Here is a 26,900-nt window from a genome sequence, read left to right as displayed (position 1 = left end):
ATCTGTACCTACAGATTGGAAAATTGTGCAGGTCGCACCAGTGTTCAAGAAGGGTAGTAGGAGTAATCCATTTAACTACAGACCTATATCATTGACGTCGGTTTGCAGTAGGGTTTTGGAGCATATACTGTATTCAAACATTATGAATCACCTCGAAGGGAACGATCTATTGACACGTAATCAGCATGGCTTCAGAAAACATTGCTCTTGTGCAACGCAGCTAGCTCTTTATTCGCACGAAGTAATGGCCACTATCGACAGGGGAACTCAAGTTGATTCCGTATTTCTAGATTTCCGGAAAGCTTTTGACACCGTTCCTCACAAGCGACTTCTAATCAAGCTGCGGAGCTATGGGGTATCATCTCAGTTGTGCGACTGGATTCGTGATTTCCTGTGAGGAAGGTCGCAGTTCGTAGTAATAGACGGCAAATCATCGAGTAAAACTGAAGTGATATCAGGTGTTCCCCAGGGAAGCGTCCTGGGACCTCTACTGTTCCTGATCTATATAAATGACCTGGGTGACAATCTGAGCAGTTCTCTTAGACTGTTCGCAGATGATGCTGTAATTTACCGTCTAGTAAGGTCATCCGAAGACCAGTATCAGCTGCAAAGCGATTTAGAAAAGATTGCTGTATGGTGTGTCAGGTGGCAGTTGACGCTAAATAACGAAAAGTGTGAGATGATCCACATGAGTTCCAAAAGAAATCCGTTGGAATTCGATTACTCGATAAATAGTACAATTCTCAAGGCTGTCAATTCAACTAAGTACCTGGGTGTTAAGATTACGAACAACTTTAGTTGGAAGGACCACATAGATAATATTGTCGGGAAGGAGAGCCAAAGGTTGCGTTTCATTGGCAGGACACTTAGAAGATGCAACAAGTCCACTAAAGATACAGCTTACACTACACTCGTTCGTCCTCTGTTAGAATATTGCTGCGCGGTGTGGGATCCTTACCAGGTGGGATTGACGGAGGACATCGAAAGGGTGCAAAAAAGGGCAGCTCGTTTTGTATTATCGCGTTATAGGGGAGAGAGTGTGGCAGATATGATACACGAGTTGGGATGGAAGTCATTACAGCATAGACGTTTTTCGTCGCGGTGAGACCTTTTTACGAAATTTCAGTCACCAACTTTCTCTTCCGAATGCGAAAATATTTTGTTGAGCCCAACCTACATAGGTAGGAATGATCATCAAAATAAAATAAGAGAAATCAGAGCTCGAACAGAAAGGTTTAGGTGTTCGTTTTTCCCGCTCGCTGTTCGGGAGTGGAATAGTAGAGAGATAGTATGATTGTGGTTCGATGAACCCTCTGCCAAGCACTTAAATGTGAATTGCAGAGTAGTCATGTAGATGTAGATGTAGATGAACAGAAATGGACCAAAGACCGAAGAATGTAGGTCTCCAGTCCCAACTTTCTTCTGCAAAGAGTGTCAATTTTAAGTGAGATAGACTGTCTCTTGTTGCTTAAATATGGCTCAATTACAGCTAAAGTTGGGTTTTGTATACGATAAAATTCTGTTTTTGCAAGTAGGGTATTAAATGACATACAATCAAAGGCTTTGCTGAGATCAAAAAGCACAATAGATACCAGATCCTCATTTTGAAATGCAGTTAACCCATGGTAACAAATTCAGTGGCAGCAGTAATCGTTTTTTTTTTCCACACTGGAATCCCAATTGCCTGTCAGAGAGGAGCTCATGCTTTTTGAAATAGTTATTTATCTAGTTGTACATTAGAGACTTGAAAACTTTGGAGGAAATGGGGGAAATAAAAAGCTGCCATCAGTTTTGGGGAGATGCTTATCCCCCTGCTTAAAGATTGCTATCACTGGAGCAGTTTTGCTGCATCAGGGAAAACTCAAGATTGTAAACATGTATTAAAAAAATGAAAGAAAGAGGTTGACTTGTAGGATGTACTGTTGTTTTCTTTTTTATTTTATTTACTTTATTTTATTTTTTTATTACACAGTGTGAGAAGCAGCAGCAGTCCACACTTCTGGAGTAAGATTGTCAACATTGATTCCAGACTGAGCATTCGGAATTTTTTCATGTATGATGTAGTCATACCTCTACTTCTACAGTAATCTTTTTCTCTTACAGGCAAATACAGTTTCTCACCTTCCGTGTCAGAATCTGTGCTTTTATTCAATGAATTGTCATTTCCTCAGAGGCTAATGGTAGTCTGCCTGCAGTTACTGCATATGAATAATACCCAAGCAAATAAAATCTCTGCCCTAAATGAACTGAAGGTGAAGACATCATATTTGCTATTACTGATACTATCCCTTGCTGCCTACTTTGCAGCTGGTGACCCATCACAACATACAGTCCATGTGACGTGCAAGATAAGGACACACTATTTTAAGGAGTTGAAGCAAACAACCTGTTTTAATTAGATAATAAATTAATTTGTCAAGAAGGAATAATTTTTTAAGCTTATGGTTTTTATTCCTTTCTGGGTTTCATCTTATCTCATTGAGCCTGTAAGATAGTGGAATAGGCCATTATATCAAGAACCGATCAGTACTAGGTCAATGGAAATCTGCAATACCTTGAAAGTTGTCATGGCAGAATATGACTTCAGTGTTTTGTGCTTTAAAAGTTTTCCACTTGTATTATTTATTTCAAACAAACAGTTTGGAATGTAATTAGTAAAACTACTCTAATGCATCAATAAACTTGGATGCATAGTGTACTGTGAAGCTCTTTGTAGTTCCTATGTAATGTAAATAAACACAGTTACTGATACATTTCAATTACTGGCGTAAGAAGTAATAAATGTATCAGATGATACATAACCAGATTACTGCACAAACATGATAGGAACATAAACTATTACATAATAGTGAAGTAATTAACATTTTTACATAAATCACTGTATCAGACAAATAGGATCTTACATTTAAGCAAGTTAGTTGGTGTATTTGTATTGAATATGAAAGTTTATACAAAAACTCACTGCGATTTTCTATTCAATTATTCAGAATTGTGAAAGTTTCATTGTAATTTGTGATAATCTAGCAAACAGCAATGTAAGCATTCAAGCATGTTGTTGTTTTTGCTGTTGTCTTCAGTCCTGGGATTGGTTTAATGAAGTTCTCCATGCTATTCTATCCTGTGCAAGCTTCTTCATCTCCCAGTACCTACTGTAACCCACATCTTTCTGAATCTGCTTAGTGTATTCATCTCTTGGCCTCCCTCTACGATTTTTACCCTCCACGCTGCCCTCCGGTACCAAATTAGTGATCCCTTGATGGCTCAGAACATGCCCTACCAACTGATCCCTTCTTCTAGTCAAGTTGTGCCACAAGCTACTCTTCTCACCAATTCTATTCAGTACCTCATCATTAGTTATGTGATCTACCCATCTAATCTTCAGCATTCTTCTGTAGCACCACATCTCGAAAGCTTCTATTCTCTTCTTGTCCAAACTATTTATCGTCCATGTTTCACTTCCATACATGGCTACACTCCATACAAATACTTTCAGAAACGACTTCCTTACACTTAAATCTATACTTGATGTTAAGAAATTTCTCTTTTCGGAAAGGCTTTCCTTGCCATTGCCAGTCTACATTTTATATCCTCTCTGCTTCGACCATAATAAGTTATTTTGCTCCCCAAATAGCAAAACTCCTTTAATACTTTAAGTGTCTCATTTCCTAATCTAATTCCCTCAGCATCACCCCGCTTAATTCGACTACATTCCATTATCCTTGTTTTGCTTTTGTTGATGTTCATCTTATATCCTCCTTTCAAGACACTGTCCAAACTGTTCAACTGCTCTTCCAAGTCCTTTGCTGTCTCTGTCAGAATTACAATGTCATCGGTGAACCTTAAAGTTTTTATTTCCTCTCCATGGATTTTAATACCTACTCCGAATTTTTCTTTTGTTTCCTATACTGCTTGCTCAATATACAGATTGAATAACATCGAGGAGAGGCTACAACCCTGTCTTACTCCCTTCCCAACCACTGCTTCCCTTTCATGTCCCTCGACTCTTATAACTGCCATCTGGTTTCTGTACAAATTGTAAATAGCCTTTCGCTCCCTGTATTTTACCCCTGCCACCTTTAGAATTTGAAAGAGAATATTCCAGTCAACATTGTCAAAAGCTTTCTCCAAGTCTACAAATGCTATAAACATAGGGCGCCTCTCCTTAATCTTTCTTCTATGATAAGTCCTAAGGTCAGTATTGCCTCACGTGCTCCAACATTTCTACGGAATCCAAACCGATCTCCCCCGAGGTCAGCTTCTACCAGTTTTTCCATTCATCTGTAAAGAATTCACATTAGTATTTTGCAGCTGTGACTTATTAATCTGATAGTTCGGTAATTTTCACATCTGTCAACACCTGCTTTCTTTGGGATTGGAATTATTATATTCTTCTTGAAGTCTGAGGGTATTTCGCCTGTCTCGTACATCTTGCCCACCCCATGGTATAGAGTTTTGTCAGGACTGGCTCTCCCAAGGCCGTCAGTAGTTCTAATGGAATGTTGTCTACTCCTGGGGCCTTGTTTCGACTCAGGGCTTTCAGTGCTCTGTCAAACTCTTCACACAGTATCATATCTCCCATTCCATCTTCATCTACATCCTCTTCCACTTCAATAATATTGTCCTCAAGTACATCGCCGTTGTATAGACCCTCTATATACTCCTTCCACCTTTCTGCTTTTCCTTCTTTGCTTAGAACTGGGTTTCCATCTGAGCTCTTGATATTCCATTACATTTGTTCTCTAGCCATCCCTGCTTAGCCATTTTGCACTTCCTGTTGATCTCATTTTTGAGATGTTTGTATTCCTTTTTGCCTGCTTCATTTACTGCATTTTTGTATTTCCTCCTTTCATCAATTAAATTCAATATTTCTTTTATTACCCAAGGGTTTCTACTAGCCCTCGTCCTTTTACCTACTTGATCCTCGGCTGTCTTCACTACATCATCCCTCAGAGCTACCCATTCTTCTTCTACTTTATTTCTTTCCCCCATTCCTATCAATTGTTCCCTTATGCTCTCCCTGAAACTCTGTACAACCTCTGGTTTAGTCAGTTTATCCAGGTCTCCTCTCATTAAACTCCCACCTTTTTGCAGTTTCTTTAGATTTAATCTACAGTTCATAACCAATAGATTGTGGTCAGAGGCCACATCTGCCCCTGAAAATGTCTTACAATTTAAAATCTGGTTCCTAAATCTCTGTCTTACTATTATATAATTTATCTGATACCTTCTAGTATCTCCAGGATTCTTCCAACTATACAACCTTCTTTTATGTTTCTTGAACCAAGTGTTAGCTATGATTAAGTTATGCTCTGTGTAGAATTCTACCAGACGTATTCCTCTTTCATTTCTTACCCCCAATCCATATTCATCTACTATGTTTCCTTCTCTTCCTTTCCTACTGTCGAATTCCAGTCACCCATGACTACTAAATTTTCATCTCCCTTCACTACCTGAATAATTTCTTTTATCTCATCATACATTTTATCAATTTGTTCATCATCTGCAGAGCTAGTTGGCATATAAACTTGTACTACTGTAGTAGGCATGGGCTTTGTGTCTAGCTTCTTGAAGCATAGTTGTAGCCAAATGTCCCTCAATGTTGTAATGGAGTTTGTGGTGTCAAGACTGTGTTACATTATATTAGAAGTATGTAATGAACATTTTAAGGTTACATACTGCATTGTGTGTAAATCATTTTGTAGATAGTGCATGGCAGATTGCCTGACAATATGAGAAAAATAACTGCAGGCTCCATTTTTAATGTAGGTGCTATAAAATTTACTGAATTACACCACCCATTATTTATTGTCAGACTGGAACTTAAGTTTGAAGTGCAGCAATTGAACCTGCAAACACTTTAAGCCCACATTTGACACAGGTTATTTTTATATCTGATGGAAATAAATTGGAGGACAGTTCAAGGAAAAATATACAAAATCTTTAAGAAAAGTTCCTCATAAGAGCCACTCTAATTGGCAGTTTGGAATGGAAATGAGACCAGTTGCAGGACACGGACACTTCATTTATTGAGAACAGTGGAGCAAAGCAGCGAACATAGGCACAGTGAGAGCCCACCCACAGGTGGAGTGGGGGTGGGAGCGGACACTGCACTGACTGCTTGTGGGCGGCGGTGGCCATGGGGTATCTCGTTGCTTTCCTCTTCCTCAGTAGGAGTGTTGTTCACTATGATACCCATGATCCACTTCCTGTAGTAACCGACGAACATGAAGTAGTTGCTTTTGGCCGGTGAGCTACAATTGCGCATGAAGTCATCTCTCACTGGGACCATGTCAGAGATGATGCCATTCAAAAACCTGAAGAGAAAGTAAATATCACACAGAGGTCACTTGTATTAACATATAGAAATATTTCAGAAATAGTAATAGTACGCAATGAGCTGAATATTTTTTGTTATGCTCAATGGTCAATTTTTTAATCCATTGAGGGCAATCCTATTGAGAAGGAGAACCTTCTGAGATCAGGAAGGAGTTGAGGCATACGTTAACATGAGACAAGGGCATCACAGAAAATTACTATGTATAAAGTTTTAACAATAATGTATTGCTGTTTCTAATCCATTAAATTTTGGGAGTGCAGCAGCCACACAGAGACTACTTGTTCCACTGATATTTTGGCTACATACCATCCAGCCATCATCAGAATGAGTCACAGGACTAACGACAAAGTCACAAGTGTGGCCTCGTATCATCCACCGTGGCAGTACTGCACATGTGGGTCACAGATGCTGGTTGATGGCAATGAGGTACCCATGTGCCACCTGTGGTGAAAGCGTTCTGACACACACCCTCATATTGATGCATATTCAGTGGTGGTAATACCTTGATAGATTCTCTGCAATTTAATTAAACCAAGAGCTGGACATCATGCCTTGCCCAATTTAAAACCATTACCTCTATTTATTAAGTTATCGGTTAATGTAATATATATGCTTTCCTTGACCACAGAATCCCAAAAGGAAGAGATGGATATTAAAATATTAATGTCACTGTAGTTCATCAAATGGTCCCTATCTGTACAATGTTCTGCCACTGCTGTCTTATGTGGCTGTAGTACATGTGTGTATCTTTGATGTTCCACACACCTATTTATTTATTAAAAAACAAAGATGCTTTAACTTACCAAACGAGAAAGCGCTGGTAGATAGACACAATTTACTGACACAATTTATTGTGTCTATCTACTAGCGCTTTCTCGTTTGGTAAGTCACAGCATCTTTGTTTTTTAATATATTTTTCACGTTTGGAATCTTTCTTTCTATTATATTTATTTATTTATTTTTGATCCAACATCAACTGATTACAAAAAAAAGTTTTTTGTTGTTGTTCCAGTCTTCTGGATAAGTCAGAGCCTTACTTACTAGGGTTACATATCATTGTCTGGCACTTTTATCTACACAACTTTTTCTGAATTTAGTTGAGAGAACAGACTTACATATATGAACTATACATAAAAAAAATTGTTATTGCCATACTTAGCTTAAGGAATCTACAGTTTGTGATGCAGTATTCATATCTGACATTCAAATATTTACAGTTTGTGACACAGTCCATCATCTGAAAATACATATATTTTTAGATAGAGGGCCTTCCATCATACGAGTGTACTAAATCTAGAAACTCATCTATTGAATATACAGGATTGTTTAGGAGCCATAACTTTAATTTCGTTTTTAGTTTTGTAATGGGCAATTTGGAGATTTTAGGATGGAAGCAATACAGTAGTTTTATGCCTGCATAGTGAGGGCTTTTCTCATAAAGTGTTGTTCTATAAGATATGATGTGGGGTCTCTCTCTACCTCTAGTGTTGTGATCGTGTATTTCTTTATTAAGTGTTTTGTTACTGCTTACTGCCATGAATGGTGCATGTTATCTGATCTGCATATGATGTACCACAATTTCCACAAGGAATCGTATACACACCTTCCTTACATGGCAATAACTCATTTTGCTCCTCATACTTATGATAGTTAATGGAACATGGAAATTAAAAGGGAAGTCACTACAGCTGGTTTGTCAGCTGCATTGAATAGCTGTTGCTTATCATTGATTGTTAACTTAATATTTACTTGATCACAATCACAATTTTAAAAGAAAATAATAACCTATGTCTGTAACAATGGAATCCAGTTTACAATACAGTATAATGTGTCACAAAGATTCAGAATGAACACTATGACTTATAGGGTAGAAAGAAAGAAGTTTCAGTCATTGAGCCTGGCATTCAGATAATTTGTAAGAGGACTGGTTATGGGAATTTTTAAAAATTTTAGTTTTAGTAGTAGGGTTTCCCAATTTATTAATTTGTGTTAGATGGGAGCTTGTTGAATATCTTATCACCAAAGTATATAACTCAATTCTGAACCCTGGGCACGGAGGCAATGTCTACATGGAAACAATTTTTGTGTCTCGTATTGTGACTGCATCACAGTTCAGTTGAAAAGTGCCCCATCGTGTTCACTCTTGTGTTGTAAACTTGGCCAGAAGTCGAAACAGTGTGAAAGAAGATTCACCAACCTAATTTTTGTGACAGCTCCCAAAGCCAAGGTCCTTGGTGGTACCTTTGGGGCAGCCGCCACAAATTGTATAAAGCGTGGGTAGTGACCAGGATGTAGCTATGTCTGTTGGCTGAAAAATAATTACTGACAAGAATTGCGCCAGCGAGAATGAAGAGATAACTTATCTTTATTTCTGACAAAACGTGCACCAGCAATAAAAGTCCAAGTAATATCCAAGAGTAATCCATGTAGTGAGCTTAGTCGAATACAAAAGCAAATATCACACTGCAATTTCTCCGTTATAATCTCCATGAAGGCTAGCAATAGACAATCATCAATAGACTGTCCGACTTGGGGCCAGCACTCCTCCTTATATGCAAAAGGCAGAGGGCGCTGCGGACCCGAGCTCAGCCATGGCACGACCTCTTCCGTCGGCAGTTATGCCCTAAGACACCGACGGCCGCGACAGGAATTGTGGCCAGCGATATCACGGTCATGGCACGAGTGAGTGCGTTGGTTGGTTGGGTCCGTAGATACAACACTAATGATTTTATCCATTGCTCCACTGCCCAAGTTTTATTACTTCGACACCACATTTTCCTATTATGAGCCTTTGCGTCACTGATGAGTGGTTATGGAATTCCAGCTCGCCTGCAATTCCCTACTTATGGAACTCCCTTTGTGTTGTTTTTGTACTAACAAGGTTTACAAGAATGACAATTATTATCAGCAACAAAAACAATTAAGGTTTAAACTTATTGAGAAGCAAGTGTGATACTGCCAAGATCCTTAAAAAGGGCATTTGCAAGATATACAATTATCTATTTCACTCAATATTCTTACTGTTCACTTATTTACTTTAGTTGCACTGCCCCAGTACTTAAGTCCGTAAGACAAGAAGGTGTGACAATATGCAGAATAAGCCAACACTCTGGTCTTCAAGTGGACCTGGTGACAGATGCTTCTAAGGGCATTGCACACTGAACTGAGCTTCTCCATTAGTTTTGCTATGAATTGATAGTGGTTTAACTTGTTAACTATGAGGGTAATCCCAAAAGTAAGTACTGGGTTCGCAGGGAGACTGTTTGGTGGCTATTGGTCATGCTGTTTTTATCGTTGCTCCCTCCACTCTGCACAGAACCCACCACACATCCACTCAAGCTTCCAGTCCTGGCTTGGCAGGCAGATGTAATGAAACTCCTGTTAGCCATTACCGACAGGTGTGAATGTGGCACAGTTATTTGGTTTTTGAGTGCAAAAAGTGTTAACGTGATTGACATTTGTTGACAGTTGATGGAAGTATATGGAGAGTCATGTATTGATGTCAAAAAGGTCTGCAAGTTGTGTTGGTAGTTTCCACATGGTTGAACTGAAATTTGTGAGGAAAGAAATGGGAGACCACCAATTCCCAAAGAGGCAGTGACAGACATTGAACAAATCATGCTTCAAGATCAGCCAATCACTCTCAACGAGCTCTGCAATGTTGTTCCTAAGGTTTCACCAAGCACCATTCACTGAACATTGACTGAAGTAAATTTTGGAAGGTGTGTGTAAGATGGGTCCCAAGTGTGTGGATAGAAGGCCACAAGTACCAACATGTTGAAACTTCCCACCAATTTCTTTGACACTATGCAGATTAAAAGGACAACCTTTTGGGTTCAGTTGTCATGCTTGATGAAATCTGGGCTGTCCACTTCACATCTGAGACCAAACAACAATCATGTGAGTGGCAGCATTCCATTTCACCCAAGCCATGAAAATTCAAAAGAACACAGGCTGCCAGTAAAGTCATGGCAACTGCTTTTTGGGATCAAAAGGGGAAATTGTCGGTCGACTTCATGGTTCCTGGGGCAACAACAAATGCCAGTAGGTATTTTCAGACATTACGAATACTCAAGCAGGTGATTCAGAACTGAAGAAGAGGAATGTTGAGTAGGGGCCTAAGCCTTTTCCATGAAAATGCTTGCCCCCACATGCCCGTCAAACCGTGGAACTTCTGCAAACAGTTTGGATGGGACATCAGTACCCATCCACCCTTCAGTCAGGACTTAGCACCCACTGACTAAAACTTGTTTCAGAAGTTGAAAGAACACTTGGCTAGAAGGCACTTCAGTGATGATGAAAAGGTGAAAGACGAGGTAAAACGCTTCTTCAGAGGAATGGTGGTGTGCCGGTATGATGCTGTCATACAAAAACTGCTACAGCATTTACAAAAGTGCATCAATCGAAATGGTGATTATGCAGAAAAATAGAAGAATGCTCAAGCTTCAAAACTATGTACAATTTATATTAAAGAAACTATTAGTTATATTTTTTAAAAAAATGGAGGTCTTACTTTTGGGATCACCCTCCACGTATCTAGACTCCGAGGAATTTTGTGCACCGTCCTTCATTCAGTAGTTGTATTTTTGAAACTAATGTCTGTCGGTAGTGTATATGGTGCCTACATAAGTAAATGCTATGCAACTGTATTTAGTTGTTTATTACACCGTGCAGTGTTTGCAGCCACTGTGGGGAAGTAACAACTTCATTTGGTGGCCAATGATTTGAAAGTGTTACCATTTCGGGCAAAGCTGTTTTCTGGGGGGCCAAACACTTGGATGACTAATTTCGACGATATTATGAAAAGGATAGATTGCTACTGACCATCACATGTACCTGACCAAAGCCTCTAGGCCCTGCAGCTGGACTGTGCACAGCAACAGGGTCTGATGGAAGAAGAAGCAATTTGTGGCAAGAAATAGGTTTGGGTGGTGAGAAGGGTATGCTGAGAAGCATAGATAGAAAGGTATGGATGGGGGAAGGTGTAGTGCTACGTTTGGGAGCATGAAGGGACATGGTGGAGACAGGGCTGGGCTACTATGTGCAGGCGGGAGGTTGAGCATGAGGGGTGGGGGGGGGGGCAGCGAGATGGGGGGAGAGGAGAGAGGTAGAGGAGGGGAAAAAAGAGAGAGGCTAGTGGGTGCATTGATGGAATAGAAGGCTATGTAGTGCTGGTAAGGGGACAGGGAAGGGGATAGGTGGCTGAAGGACAGGAACTAGAAGAGGTTGACATCAGGGGGATTCAGGAATGTAGAATATATTGCAGAGACAATTCCCACCTGCACAATTCAGAAAAGTTGGTGTCAGTGGAAAGGATCCAGTTGGTGCAGGCTGTGAAGCAGTCATTGTAGTGAAGCACATTGTACTGGGCAGCATGTTCAGCAACTGGGTGGTCCAGCTGTATATTGGATGCAGTTTGTCAGTGGCCATTCATGCAGGTACACAGTTTGTTAATTGTCATGCCCAGTTGAATGTAGCACAGTGGTTGCAGGTCATCTTCCAGATTATATGATTGGTTTCACACGTAGCCCCACTTTTGATGGGATAGGTGATGCTTCTGACCAGACTAGAGTAGGTGGTGGCAGGAGGATATATGGAACAGCTCTTATACCTAGGTCTATTACAGGGATATGAGCCGTGAGGCAAGGGATTTGGAGCAGAGGCTAAACAGGGATGGGTGAAGATATTGTGAAGGTTTTGTGGGCGGCAGAGTACCACTATGAGAGGGGTGAGAAGGATAGTGGACAGGACGTTTCTCACTTAACGGCATGATGAGAGATTTCATATGAACAAAATTCTTGTAAATTAATTTTGTACACTGATGTCACATTACCTGACACTTTAGCACAACAAACAGAGCGAGTGCAAGCCCAAGTGCCACCCCGTGCGAGCTACTAAATTGATGCCCCAATCGCAGTTTTTGTTTTTACTTTTTTTGATCTACCTAGGTTTCAGCCACTGAGTGGCCAGTGTAAAAGCTTTTAATATGTGCTTACATCTAAACTGTCATGTTGACAGTTACGTTCATCTTGGCGCCACAGATGTAAACATAACTCAAAGCACTGAGAATAGCCACACTGTGCCCGAAATCTATGTAGATCTGGAAAATAAAAACAAAAATTGCGACTGATTCATGACATTCTCTACAGATTTATACAAAACAGTCACTGGGCATCAGCTCAAAAGTGCAGTCAAACCTAATTGAAGAAATGTGGCTGATTTAAATAAGCCTTGTGAATTTACAAAAATGTTCAAATGTGTGTGAAATCTTATGGGACTTAACTGCTAAGTTCATCAGTCTCGAAGCTTACACACTACTTAATCTAAATTATCCTAAGGACAAACACACACATCCATGCCCGAGGGAGGACTCGAACCTCTGCTGGGACCAGCTGCACAGTCCATGACTGCAGTAACTGAACTCCACTCAGCTAATCCTGTGCGTCATGAACTTACAGTTAACGTAAATAAAATTTTTCAATGGTTGTGAACAATTAATGTATTCAATGGAAAACAAAATATATTTACAATTTAATGATAATTTGGTTTGAACAATAATATTTACTATAACTATTTAATGTTGAACAAAATAAGATACAACACAGTAAATAACCAAGACACTGATCATAATATAAAAATTTAAAAAAACACTAGACAAATTGAATCTTCCTAGCTTTTGGTTGTGCAAACTCTTTCACACGATGTGTGTAATTTAAGTCCTCTGCAAGCGCGTGCTCAATCGATATTATTGCAAGATCATTCAAATGAGGTTGGCTCACCATTGGTCTTTATCAATTTCAGTTTTGAGAAACTCCTCTCTCCACTCGCAACAGTAACAGGGAATGTTAGGAGAATTCTCAGAGCAATGTTAACCAATGTTAACATTAGGGCAAAAATTATGTCTTCCTATAAATTTCAGAGTCTCTTTTGGACCTATTTCAAGTTTCAACAATGTTGAAAGCACTTTTAGTTCTTCCCTCAACTCCAATGCATCAATGTTGTTTGACTCATGATCTTGTAAAATCGCTGAGAGCTTTCTATACTTTGTGTCCAGGCTGTCAGGAGGTGCATTCTTCAGCTCGCCGATGTTGTAGAGAAAATCAAAATATCATTGTGAGATTTCAGTTGATTGGATCTCTCATCCAAAGATGTGGTTACTATATCTAAAAGATAATAGTAGAATTCAATCTTGCAACGTTTTGTTGGGTCATCTATTGTCTCATCCCTTTATTCATAGGTAAAGTGTATTGGCTTCTTACTTCATCACCAGGAAACACTTATCCATGGTAACGTTAGATCTTCTAGTTCTAATTCTGCAGCCAATTTTTTGGAATCCATGAAGAAAGACGCAAACTTTTCTTCTGTTCTGCAGGTCTCAAAATACGTTTTCATTTTTTCAAGCATTTCCATGGCCTCAAAACATTAATGTCAGTGGTCTGGAGGGTCTTCCTGACTACACTGATGTGAAGCAGAACGTCGTACCAGAGAAGTGAGAAAGGTGTAAGTTTTTATTTGATTCGCGAGTGACGTTGCTTCATGAGCGGTCATGGCATCGAATTCTTCTGATATCTGAACCAGTGCATCATAAACGCCTCCGCCGGCCGCAGTGGTCTAGCGGTTCTAGGCGCGCAGTCCGGAACCGTCCGACTGCTACGGTCGCAGGTTCGAATCCTGCCTTGGGCATGGATGTGTGTGGTGTCCTTAGGTTAGTTAGGTTTAAGTAGTTCTAAGTTCTAGGGGACTAATGACCAAAGCAGTTGAGTCCCATAGTGCTCAGAGCCATTTTTAAACGCCTCCAATTTGAAACCTCAAGGGAGTAAGTGCATCAATGTGACTTTCCCACCTAGTATCGCTCAGTGGCTTCAGCAACAGGTTAGGCTGATACTTCTTCAAGACATCCCAACGTCGAACAGAGGACAAAAAGAAGTCATAGAGGCTTTTCACTGTCGAAAACACGGAAACAGCATATTTAGAAGACATATCAGCATCATTTAAACAAGATTCAAAGGGTGACTGCTGCATGGTACATAAAATGCTCTCTTGTTCATATCTGAAATTCCTTACTGGAGACCAGACTTCTTTCCTTTCATGTTTGCTCCATTGCCGTGTCCTTGCCCTCTCATACTACACAATATGATTTTTTTTTTATCTTCCAAGAACTTGATTACGACCTGCATCAAAGTCGAGCTTGAAGCATCGGGCACTAGAAGAAATTCCAGGAAATGCTCCCGAATTTGGACATCGTATACCCTGTCGAGTCTTGTCTCCTGAACGAAACGTTCCACAACTGTCATCTGCTCAACTTTTGAAATATTTGGTGTGCAGTCTAGAATTATACTGTAATACTTTGCAGATTTCATCATTAATAGAATGTTGTTGGTTATAGATGATCCAATAAGATGAATTATTTCATTCTGTGCTTCTTTTCCAAGATAATGATGACCCTTGTTCTCACCTTGCTTTGTTCTGTGCAGGTGCTCCATCATCACAGTGTCGAACTTTCCAAATAATTCAACGATTTTCAATAAGTTTCCGTTGTCAGGCTGAAAGAGTGTATCTGTACTTCCTCTCAAAGGCAGACATTGCCGATCCATTTTTCCAATGTTTGCTTTCAGTATTCAGAAGCCTTTGATGATGGGTGTCGACAGTTCGTGGTTTTTTCAGTCCCTCGGAAAACACGATCCACTTTTTATGTGAATTCAAATGCTCGGTAGACTTCCCGTGACTTTCGAGATACGAAGCAAGGTGCCACCAGTCGGTTATACCGTTCTTTGAAATGTTTACTGTAAATGACGAAAACAGTTTGCAACAAAAGCAGAACACAGCATCCTTGCTCTTTGAGTATACCAACCAATGTCTATCTACTTCTTCTAAATTCTTGAAAGAGTAGCTGTAGTGCACAGGGCTGAAACACCGGTTGTCCGCGTTTTTAGGACATTCTTCAGCTTCCTTAATGCGCTCGGGATGACCTCGCCTGACCAACGTCGTTCGAATGCAGTTGGTAATAATTTCTGGCCATCTTCGGGATTTGAGTCAATTGTGTCTTCCTGTTTAGGCTAGCCTTCAATCCCTTCTCTGGTGGTGAGTACCTCGGCTGATGTTCCTCCGGTATTTTCCGAATTGGGTCGCCTAATTCCAGTTCTGCCTGATGATTCAATCTCGGAACTTTCATCACAAAGCAGGTTTTGAGTCCAGACGAGGTCTGTTTAACATGTTGAGGATGGCCAACAGTTAGCATTGTATGCGGTGGTCGCAGTACTGTGTTCGTCAATTTTCTTGTCATGTCCTGAAGATAAAGATGTAGCTGCAGTAGCTCGACTAGTTTCTATACTTTCAGAATCTATTTTTCCATCCTTGCCGGTGCTAGGTCGTTCTCTCTTTGGCTTGAAATATCATTGTAGTGCATCCTTTTGCTTCTTATCGTCATCTTCCTTCAGCGCGGGTTTTTTTCCTATATTCACTGCCAAACAGTCTTTTTCTACCATTGGACATATTTCGGACAATTTCCTGATATTCCACTGCACGTAAACGGAAAATTATATTACTGTAGGATACACGGTTCAGGAGATGAAGTCATAAGAATTGAGCCGCGTGAAATTGAATTTCAGGCGGAATTTCAATACAAAGGCAGGTGAAAAGATCAAAGAGTGGTGCGGAAGACAATGGAAGGTGGTAGAATAAGGAGATGGAGTTAACATAATAATGCAATAATAACACACTCGGGCATTGACTGATACTAATACTACTCGAAATATATTACACTACTGGCCATTAAAATTGCTATACCACGGAGATGACGTGCTACAGACGCGAAATTTAACCGACAGGAAGAAGATGCTGTAATATGCAAATGATTAGATTTTCAGAACATTCACACAAGGTTGGTACCGGCGGTGACACCTACAACGTGCTGACACGGGGAAAGTTTCCAACCGATTTCTCATACACAAACAGCAGTTAACTGAAATTGCCTGGCGAAACGTTGTTGTGATGCCTCGTGTAAGGAGGAGAAATGTGTACCATCACGTTTCTGACTTTCATAAAGGTCGGATTGTAGCCTATCGCGATTGCGGTTTATCGTATCGCGACACTGCTGCTCGCGTTGGTCGAGATCGAATGACTGTTAGCAGAATATGGAATCAGTGGGTTCAGGAGGGTAATACGGAACGCCGTGCTGGATCCCAACGGCCTCGTATCACTAGCAGTCGAGATGACAGGCATCTTATCCGCATGGCTGCAACGGATCGTGCAGCCACATCTAGATCCCTGAGTCAACAGATGGGGACGTTTGCAAGACAACAACCATCTGCACGAACAGTTTGACGACGTTTGCAGCAGCATGGACTATCAGCTCGGAGATGATGGCTGCGGTTACCCTTGACGCTGCATCACAGACAGTAGCACCTGCAATGGTGTATTCAATGACGAACCTGGGTGCAGGAATGACAAAATGTCATTTTTTCGGATGAACCCAGGCTCTGTTTACAGCATCATGATGGTCGCATCCGTGTTTGGCGACATCGCGGTGAACGCACATTGGAAGCATGTACTCGTCATCACCATACTGGCGTACCACCCGGTGTGATGGTATGGGGTGCCATTGGTTACATGTCTCGGTCACCTCTTGTTCGCATTGACGGCACTTTGAACAGTGGACGTTACATTTCAGATATGTTACGACCCGTGGCTCTACCCTTCATTCGGTCCCTGCAAAACCCTACATCTCAGCAGGATAATGCACGACCGCATGTTGCAGGTCCTGTACGGGCCTTTCAGGATACAGAAAATGTTCGACTGCTGCCCTGGCCAGCACATTCTCCAGATCTCTCACCAACTGAAAACGTCTGGTCAATGGTGGCCGAGCAACTGGCTCGTCACAATACGCCAGTCACTACTCTTGATGAACTGTGGTATAGTGTCGAAGCTGCATGCACAGCTGTACCCGTACTCGCCATCCAAGCTCTGTTTGGCTCAATGCCCAGGTGTATCAAGGGCGTTATTACGACCAGAGGTGGTTGTTCTGGGTACTGATTTCTCAGGATCTATGCACCCATTATTAAGTGAAAATGTAATCACATTTCAGTTCCAGTATAATAAATTTGTCCAATGAATACCAGTTTATCATCTGCATTTTTTCTTGGTGTAGCAATTTTAATGGCCAGTAGTGTAAATCACTGCGCTGCGGTTGTTCATGTCAAAGAACTGACATTCGACATCTGTCTTAATTTCCATGTGTCACTTCTTTCGTGTCTGATTATGGAATAAGGGGTAATGAATTAGTCATCGTCGTATCACTTCACTTTTCTTCGCTTTATTTATATTTTAGCTATTGGGACGACGCATGTTTATTTGCCGACTTGCCAATTTTTGAAGTAACAGATCATAAGAAAAATAAAATTTTCTATTCTTCAATCTTGAAGGAGAAATATTCTAACTTATGTGTAACATGCATGAGCAATACTAATTGTACATTGAATGAAAAGCACTTACCTATTACATCCCAAGTTGCAAGTAATTTGGACGCACTAATTCTTCTGTTTTACAAACGCAACGAAAGTGCTTCTGACCACTCTTGACTCCCTTGGCCAACTACCGAAACGAATTCTGTAGTTTTCGTTGCAGAGAAGACAACAATATCTATTGCCTGGAAAGGCGTAGTGGTGACGCGGCAGCGCCAGGAACTTGGTGACGTGACGTGGTACAGCGAGGCTGCGCTTAAACTAGCGCCCAAGAAGAAGAAGCAAGAAGCTCACAATAAGTATGTGACCGATGATATGGATAAATGCATCATCAGGCAGCAATTTCTATGGCATTACGAACAATAGAAAGAAATACGAACTTTGCGAAAACTGCACAACTTTTGTCAAACAGAAATGAGCTTCAAAGCTGGCAAGGAAACCCTTAGAAGCAATGTTCTGTCTATGGATTTTCGTTTTAGAAGGTGTCAAAATTAACGTTTTGTTTTGAGCTGACGAGAGGGCATTGTTGCTAAAAGACGATACTTTCCCAGGTTTTCATCCGAATCAAAGCGACCAGTAGCTTACTAAGATGAAACATGGATTCACACGCATTATACTGTAAATAAATGTTGGCAAAGTGATAATGTGCAAGTAGTATTGTCAAACAAAAGTGGCGGTCAGGGTTTAATTGTTGTTCATGCAGGCGGAGACAGGTGTTTCATGGCTCAAAAACCAAAACGTTCGACTATCACTCAGAAACGGATAGCAAAAATTTTAAAAAATATGTCAAAACTCAACTTATGCCATGCTTACTAGCAATGTCTTTATCCCTTGTAATTATTCGCAGCGTATTTACCCATTCGGAATACTTCTAGCCATTGTAGGTATTTGACATGTTTGATTGTAGTAAAGATCAACCATTTTTTTCCATTAATGCGGGAAGAATAAAACACTCAGAAATTGCCATTGAAGGGTTTAACAAAATTGCTTCAGGCTTAACATGAAACTGCAGTATCGAACATTACATTCGAATTTCCAAATTAGAGTTCGCTCTCTGCAAATTAGTATACGCACGGCGTGTAACAGGCTCGCAGCGCTCCACTCATAAGAATGCTGGCGTGTGCTCCAGACTGCTTCCCCCTCTTTGTTCCTCGAGCGTAAACACGACGGTGCTGCCACAGTGGCGAGGAGGAAATTAGTCCTCCTAACTCCCCTTGTTCAACAGGGGCCACCGGCAGGTAGTCGAGGATCTATGCTACAGTTCCCGAAGCCGCTCCCTCCGTAGTTTGGTTTCGAATCCCCTCTTGGGCATGAATGTTCAGTTTGTCCTTAAAAGAAGAGGGGGGGGGGGGGGGGCAGATTTGCTGCACCTTGGGAAAGTACCGCTCCATGCGACCGCACGTTTTGCACCTGCCTTGCGCCGGCCCTGACAACAAAGCATACTAAAAATGATACATTATAGAGAAATCTGCAAAGGGCATATCACTGAAACAGCATATTTTTGTAATACACAAGTATAAATATGAAAACCACCAATAGCTTTGCAAACACTTAAATCAACATGGCAGCTGCTCGACTTGCTTCTGTCAGCCAAGTGTTGTAGAAAATGAGCTCTAAGATGGAAATAAAGCGTTTCCAGATCCATGTCCACGTAACATCTTTTCTTCCACTGCATGTGTGGAATGTTTCTGAATAGTTTTGTCATACCTTTCTGGTACACCCTGTATTACTGTCGTGGCATAGTAAACCAATTTTTGTTGCTCTGTGTCGACCCACAATTCATTTTGTCGAAACGTGCAAGTCCAAGTGGGGTGGGTTTGCTATGACTCGTAAAACCAGTTTTTGGAGAATCGTTTATATTTTTACAAATATATCAATTTCCAAATTTCGCAGCTAGCTTTCCGGAAATAAGATAGCATAAAAACGTGTCTGGAACATAAATAAATATAGAATGCAACAAGCAAAAGGAGTTTCAATTTATGAAACGAAAAACGATGGAATCTTTGCAAATAATTTTATAGTTTGTAAACGATGAATTTAATAACGGTTATATATGAAAGAAACGCAATTTTCTTCGATTTTTATATTACAACAAGGAAGCAAAGAGGTAAAATTGAAACAATAAGAATAAATGAAGCACTGTTCTTTCAGTAAAAGATGAAGACCTTTCCTGGCAAAAATAGTCTACTGTTGGATGAGCAAAAGGTACATTTTAAGGATGGAGGACTGAAGAGTAATACCTCCAGAGCCCGTCCGGCTAGCTGTGCAGTCTGATGCACTGCTTCCCAAATGAGATGGCGTGCCGGTCCCCGGCACGAATCCAGCTGGCAGATTAGTGTTGGGGTCTGGTGTGTCGGCCAGCCTGTGCATGGTTTTTAAAGCGACTTTCCATCTACCTTGGCGAATGTGGACTGGTTCCCCTTATCTGCCTCAGTTACACCATGTTGACAATTGCTGAACAAACACTGTCTCCATGTATGCATACACCATAATTACTCTACCACACATTTGGGGTTGCACTCGTCTAGTATGAGGATATGTTCCCGTGGAGGGAGGGGGGGGGGGGGGGGAGGAGACCACTGAGGCCGAACCACACAATAACCCCTGTGGGGCAGCGGTGGGGAGGATGCACTGATGTGGCCTGTTGTGGTATTGTGAACCACTGAGGGCTACAGCGGGATAAAGCCTCTCTGTCTTTTATAGGTCCCTGGTTTAATACACAGTACACACACACAATATCTCCAGAGAAGATGCTGGAGTTGATGATGGGAAGAAGAGAAAGGAGAGTAGTTTGGGGTGTGAGTATGGCCATAATACGAAGGGGAGAAAGTGGAAGGAAAAGATGGGAGGGAAGGGGAAAGGGAAGGGAAAGATGGGGAGGGAAAGGGAAGATGAGGAGGGAAGACGAAAAGAGGGCAACCTTGGTGGGCTGGTATTACAGTTGGTGGAATTACCCAACTGACCAACTGTGTTTCCATTCCAGGGGTGTGGATTTCATTGTATGGGAGAGGAGACAGTTCAAAATTCGATGGGAGTGGATACGGAGGGTGTGTTGGGGTAGGAATGGTGGAATGTGTCAGTATAGGCGTGGCTGCAGAGATAGTAATGGAAATTTGAGGGGAGACAATAGATTTACAGAAGTCGGGTTTGTAGATCTTGTAGATTTCTTGGAGGTGTTCATTGTGAGTGAGAAGAGGTGGAAATTTTATGAGACAGTAAATGATCTATGGGAGGGAAGATGAGACGATGTGGGCAGCAAGTCAGAGTGTGAGACATTCAAGGATTTGAAGGGACTGACAGAACTACAAGGTTTTTTAGTTGTGGAAAATGGTGGAGGGGTACAATAACCAAGGTCACCTAGTCATTAGTTTTCGGCTATTGTGGGCACTCAAAAATAAATTGATGAAGATGTAGATTTAGCTTTCACGGTTGTACCTGTGGTTGAGAAATAGCTGAAATCACTAAAGCTGAACAAAGCTCTGGGTGCGATGGAATTCCTACCAGGTTCTATAAAGAATTTTCGTTCAAGTTAGTCTCACTTACAGTTATAATCTACCGTAGATCCTTCAGACAAAAACCATACTCATTAGTTGCAAGAATGCACAGCTATAAGAATGGTAGTGGAAATGATCCACAAAAATACCATCCAATATCCTTGACATCCATCTGTTGCAGAATCTTAGAGTGTATTCTGCCTACAAAAATAATGGTGTATCTCAAATAGAAAGACCTCTTGAACGCCAACCAGCATGGATTCCAAGAACACTGATCACGCGAAACCCAACTCGCACTTTTCTCTCATGACGTACTGAAAGCTTTGGATCAATTATAGGATATATGTTACACCTTTTTGGAAACACATTTTTTTTCTTTTTACCCAAACATGTTTCAGCTCCTCTGTGCCATCATTAATGGATTTTGCTTATCGAAAACTATAAAAAGTGAACATATTTTAGGTTGTAACTGATTTAACAAAGTGAGACCTGAAGAAAGTTTTTGTTCGTTTTGCTCTTACCGTGATTTTACATTACATGATTTTGCAGGGCCAACTGTATGGTATCCTACACTGATAGCTTGTCATCTGGAGACCAAACTACGTGAATGTGAATTCCATCGGCGAGTTACATATTCTTTGATTTTTAAAAAACATGATTCTAGCATTTCAAAATAATTTGCGTATATATTTGTTATTACCAACGTTTTGCTTTCTGAAGGCACTGCACACACGTATTAGTGTACTTTCGCTTTTTATAAATGCCTTTTTACTTTGCTAAACGCAGTGAGCACTTTGTTGTTGTGTTTCGTAATCCCGTCGTCCTTCATTTGTTCCCGAGAGAATTTGCCGCAGAATTGGAATTTTGTTTATTTTTCCTCTCTCTTTCTCTGTGTGTGTAAGTTCCTTTAGCTGTTTGTGTTGTCTTTCCTATACAGTTCCTCTAATGTGTTAAAGAACGTGTCTTTATGGAGTGTAGTGTTTTCATTTAAAATCTGTTTGCCTTCTGCTATTGTCTTATGTGAGTAGGAGTTCTCTTCTATTGTCAGTTTGTAGTATATGCTGTGGTTGGATTTCTGTATTTTTAAATCTGTTTCTGTTGTAGTTGGATGGGGGTTATGGGCTATTAGGCGGTCAGCAAATGTGCTATTGGTGCTGTTACTTTTTAGAGTGCTTAGTTGTTCTGAGTATTTTGTTTTAAAGTTCCTGCGTGTTTGCCCTATGCATACTGAAGGGCAAGTGTTGCGTGTGAATTCGTATATTCCTGATCTGTTGAATTTTGTCTGTTGTTGCCTTCTGTTTATGAGTTTTTTCTACGTTGTGTTGCCTGTCCTATACCCTATTCGATGTCCCTGTTTCTTCAATACGTAGCCTATTCTGTGGACAGTTTTATTATTGTAGGTAAGTATGCTCCATTTTGTTTAGTGTGTGTGTTGTTGTACTGTTGTGTTCTGCATGTGGTCATTGTTTGTATGTTGTATTGGTCTGTGTTGTGTAAGGTTTCGTGTGTTCATTGTGCATCCGTTTTTTTTCTTGGCGTAATTTCCCTGTCGTATGGGGCTTGTAATCATTTTCCTCGCTATCTGTTTTATTGTGTTTAGCTCCTCTGTGTAATTCTGTTTGTTTACAGGTATCTGTTCAATCAGTAGAGCATAAATCTGACGTTTGTTTTGTGTGCCACCGACAGATTGTGAATGGTGATGCTTTGGATCAAGGTAGTTATGTGGATGCAGTATTTCCTGATTTCTGAAAAGCATTTGACTCAGTAACATACCTGCATTTAACGCCAAAAGTTTGATCATGCAGGGTATCAAATAAAATTTGTGACTGGATTAAGGACTTTTTGGTAGGGAGGACACAGCATGTTATCTTGGATGGAGAGTCATCATCACATGTAGAAGTAACTTTGGGTGTGTCTCAGAGACATGTGTTAGGACAATTGCTGTTCATGTTGTACATTAAAGACTTTGTGGACAATGTTAATTGTAACCTCAAATTTTGAGTATATGATGCAGTTATGTATAATTAAGCACTGTCTGAAAGAAGCTGCATAAATATTCAGTCATATCTTGATAAGATTTCAAAGTGGGGCACAGATTGGCGACTTGCTTTAAATGTTCGGAAATGTAAAATTGTGCTCTTCACAAAATGAAAATTGTAGTATTCTATGACTATAATATTAATGAACCAATGGTTTATGGTAGAAGGTTCATAAGAGACAAGAAGTGATGTATTTATACGTTTAATGAACATTGAAAACATTTTAGATGTGAACAAAATCAGAGACGATACAGTTATTAAGTAATAAGAATGTAAAGAAAGTTCAGAGATATACACACACTCCCTCCACAGTGACAGCGTCCATACATTTTCGAGGGGAGGTGATCTGTCGATCTGTTCTGGTGATCGATGGTGAAGGTGCACTGGTGTGATTGCTGTCTGTCATCTTCTGAAGGCTGACCGTCTTTGGAATGGAATGTGATGGAATATCCAAAGTGGTGTCTCCTGCTGTGTCTTCCATGTTGTTCGATGAATAGTCTGTCAGAAGGGAGCAATTGGTCAGTGCTAATAGTTTGTTTTCCTGTTGGCATCTTCACCTTGAAGTGCTTGTCATTGTGAGACAGGACTAGATATGGCCCATCATATGTTGGCTGAAGTGGTGTTCTGACAGCATCATCTCGAATGAAAGCAAACTTGCTTGTCATCAGTTGTGGATGAATAAAGATCTTCTTGTGGTGGTGACGTTCTGTTGGAATCGGTCTTAGGCTCCTCGTTGGTTCCTTCAATTTGAAGACGAAGGGTGGGATGTCAGTTACTATCTTCTGTTCATTGAGAAATGCTCCTGGTGAGCTAATTGCTGAACCGTAAGTCATTTCCACTGGTGAAGTATTCACTTGCGGGATTATGTAGGAGCGAAGCCCTGAAAGGACCAGAGGAAGCTCTGAAACCCAGTTATCACTCATCTGTGCTTTCAAAGCAGTTGTTAACTGACGATGCCATCATTCAATTTTTCCATTTGCTGCACGATGATATGCTGTAGTTTTAATGTGAACAATACCCTGTGTGCTCAAAACGAGATATCCATGTTGAGACTATGGCAAATGAAACTGCTTCTGCTGTGATATCAGCTAATGGAACTGCTTCTGGCCATCGGGAAAAACGATCAATAATTGTTAGTAAATAGCGATATCCTTGTGGAGGAGATAGGAGCCCAACTACGACCACATTAATGTTACTGAATCTTGTTGTTTGAGAACAATGGTCCACTGCGCTGTTGGTGTGTATCAGCCTTTACTTTGTCGGCAAGGAATACATGCTGAAGTCCAGGCCTCCACGTCTTTTTTTTTTTTTTTTTTAGTGATGGCCAAATGAAGTGCTTTCTCACCAAATTAATGGTTGCTTGAACACCAGGGTGAGCTAGATTGTGTAGCGAGTTGAAAATTGCTTGTCGTAGTTGTTGAGGTATATATGGGCGAATCATATCTCCAGCTATGTCACAAAGAAGCTACCATTTGGCAACAGTATTGTTTGAAGTGCAAGGGACGTCGTACTTTTGATGTGTGCAAGGTCTTCGTCACATCGTTGGCTTTCTGCAATTTGTTCCATGGTAACAGTGGGAGGTATAGTGATTGAAGCAATTCGTGAACAAGCGTTGGCTGTGAGGTTCTCTTTCCCCGTAGTGTAACGTATGTCTGTGGCAAAATGTCCGATGAAACTAAGGTGTCAGATCTGACGTGGAAAAGCATTGTCCGAAAGTTACTTGAACTTGAAAGTGAGGGGCTTCTGCTCGTCCTTCAAGCATGTACTGAAAGTGTTTCACTGCTGAGTAGGCAGTGATGAGTCTCTGTCATAGGTTGAGTAATTCTTCTGTGCATTTGTCAGTTCCTTGGAGAAGAATGCTAATGGTTGCAGATTATTGTCTTTGATTTGTTGTAAAGGTGCACCAGTAGCATAACCTGAGCACTCAACCATTAAAATTAGAGGTAAATTTGAAGATCGATGAGCCAGCAGTGCTGAATTGGCCAAGCCATTTTTTAGGTCATTAAAGGCTTGTCAAAAATTTCCTGTCCAATTAATTTTCCTGTTATCATTTCTCTTCGTCCCATGCAGTAGGTTCAAAAGCTCTGCTTGTTTACTGGCTGAAGTTGGTAGTGCTCTTCGGTAAAAATTAATGAGGCCAAGAAATCGGTGCAGTTCTTTTATTATTGTAGGTAGCGGATAGTCGGCAATGGTTTGTACTCGATCTGGTAGTGGTCTAATTCCCTCTACACTTACCACATATCCCTTTAATCCCACAAACCAACCAACCAACTTACCACATATCCCAGGAAAGGTACTTCTATTGAACCGAAAATGCATTTGTTCAGATTGATTCTGATGTTGAATTTACTGAGGCGTTCGAAAAGAAATTGAAGATGCCTCTTGTACTCTTCTTCATCTTGTGATACCACTAGAATGTCATCTATATAAGTACACGAAATCTAGGTCTCTCAGGATATTGGCGGTATACTTTGAAAAGTTTGTGCTGCGTTTCGGAGTCCACACGGAAGTCCCAAAAACTCAAACGAACCAAATGGAGTTATCTCTGCAGTCTTACGTACATCATCTGGGTGTACAGGTATGTGATGATAAGCTTTGACCATATCTATTTTTGAAAATATCTGTTTTCCATGCAGCTGGCTGTTAAAATCTTGAACGTTACCTGTCAGGCTTGGTGATTTTGTTGAGAACACTGTGGTCTCCACAAGGCCTCCCAAGATCCGTCTTTCTTGGGAACTAAGTGGAGGGGGTTTGCCCAGGCGTTCTTTGACAGCTGGCAGATCTTCACACTAATCATCTGTTGGAACTCTGCTTTAAGTTTATCTGGTGGTAGTCGTCGTACCTTCCCCTCTACAGGATGTCCTTCTGTAACAATCGAACGAAACACAGTGGCATCTGGAACGTCAAAATTTATGTTTTCTTGGGACAAGTTGGGAAATTTGTTTAGAATGGCAGCGTATTTGTGATCTGGTGGCATTACATGAACTATTTCTATGCCGGAGACTTTAATCAATGTGCCAGATTATGCTGCTGACGTTACCATGTCAATGGGTCGTCTGTTCTTGAGGTCTACTGAAAAATTATAATGGTGAATGTTGTCGGCTCCGATGATCGGCGACTGCACATCTATAATTACGAAATTCCATGTGAACTTGCGCCGTAAACCCAAGCTGAAGCCGGCCACTGTAACTGAGCGGTTCTTCGCGCTTCATACCGGAACCGTGCTGGTGCTACGGTCGCAGGTTCGTATCCTGCCTTGGGCATGGATGTGTGTGATGTCCTTAGGTTAGTCAGGTTTAAGTAGTTCTACGTCTATGGGACGGATGGCCTCAGATGTTAAGTCCCATAGTGCTTAGAGCCATCTGAAACCAAACTGAGTAATAATAGGCGCTCTCTGTAAATATTAATGCCGGTGCCATTTGCAGCATAAAGTTTACGATCTATTTTCTTTCGGCGATCACTATTCGAAGGAAGAATACATGGTTCGATTCGTCAAAATTATCCAATTAGACTACCGTAATGGACTTCCGTATGATGACAATACCGATGACGAGTAAGGTGTTTTTGTAAC

At 40.8% G+C, this 26,900-nt stretch overlaps 1 protein-coding gene across 1 annotated transcript in view; it reads right to left on the bottom strand.

Moving 5' to 3' along the window:
* Positions 1–5,899: 5,899 nt before the first annotated feature.
* LOC126291972 (trypsin-3-like) overlaps positions 5,900–26,900 on the bottom strand; it is an 80,984-nt gene continuing 59,983 nt past the window's right edge. Inside the window, exon 4 of the mRNA XM_049985727.1 lies at positions 5,900–6,314. Within this exon, the coding sequence (XP_049841684.1) occupies positions 6,020–6,314 (295 nt within the window). The 3' untranslated portion in view covers positions 5,900–6,019. The remainder of the gene's footprint in view (positions 6,315–26,900) is intronic.

The sequence above is a fragment of the Schistocerca gregaria genome, chromosome 9 (assembly GCF_023897955.1).
Source record: "Schistocerca gregaria isolate iqSchGreg1 chromosome 9, iqSchGreg1.2, whole genome shotgun sequence".
In the NCBI taxonomy this organism is placed as follows: Eukaryota; Metazoa; Arthropoda; class Insecta; order Orthoptera; family Acrididae; genus Schistocerca; species Schistocerca gregaria.
The sequence above is the reverse complement of the archived record's forward strand: the minus strand, read 5'-3'. Positions and strand labels throughout refer to the sequence as shown.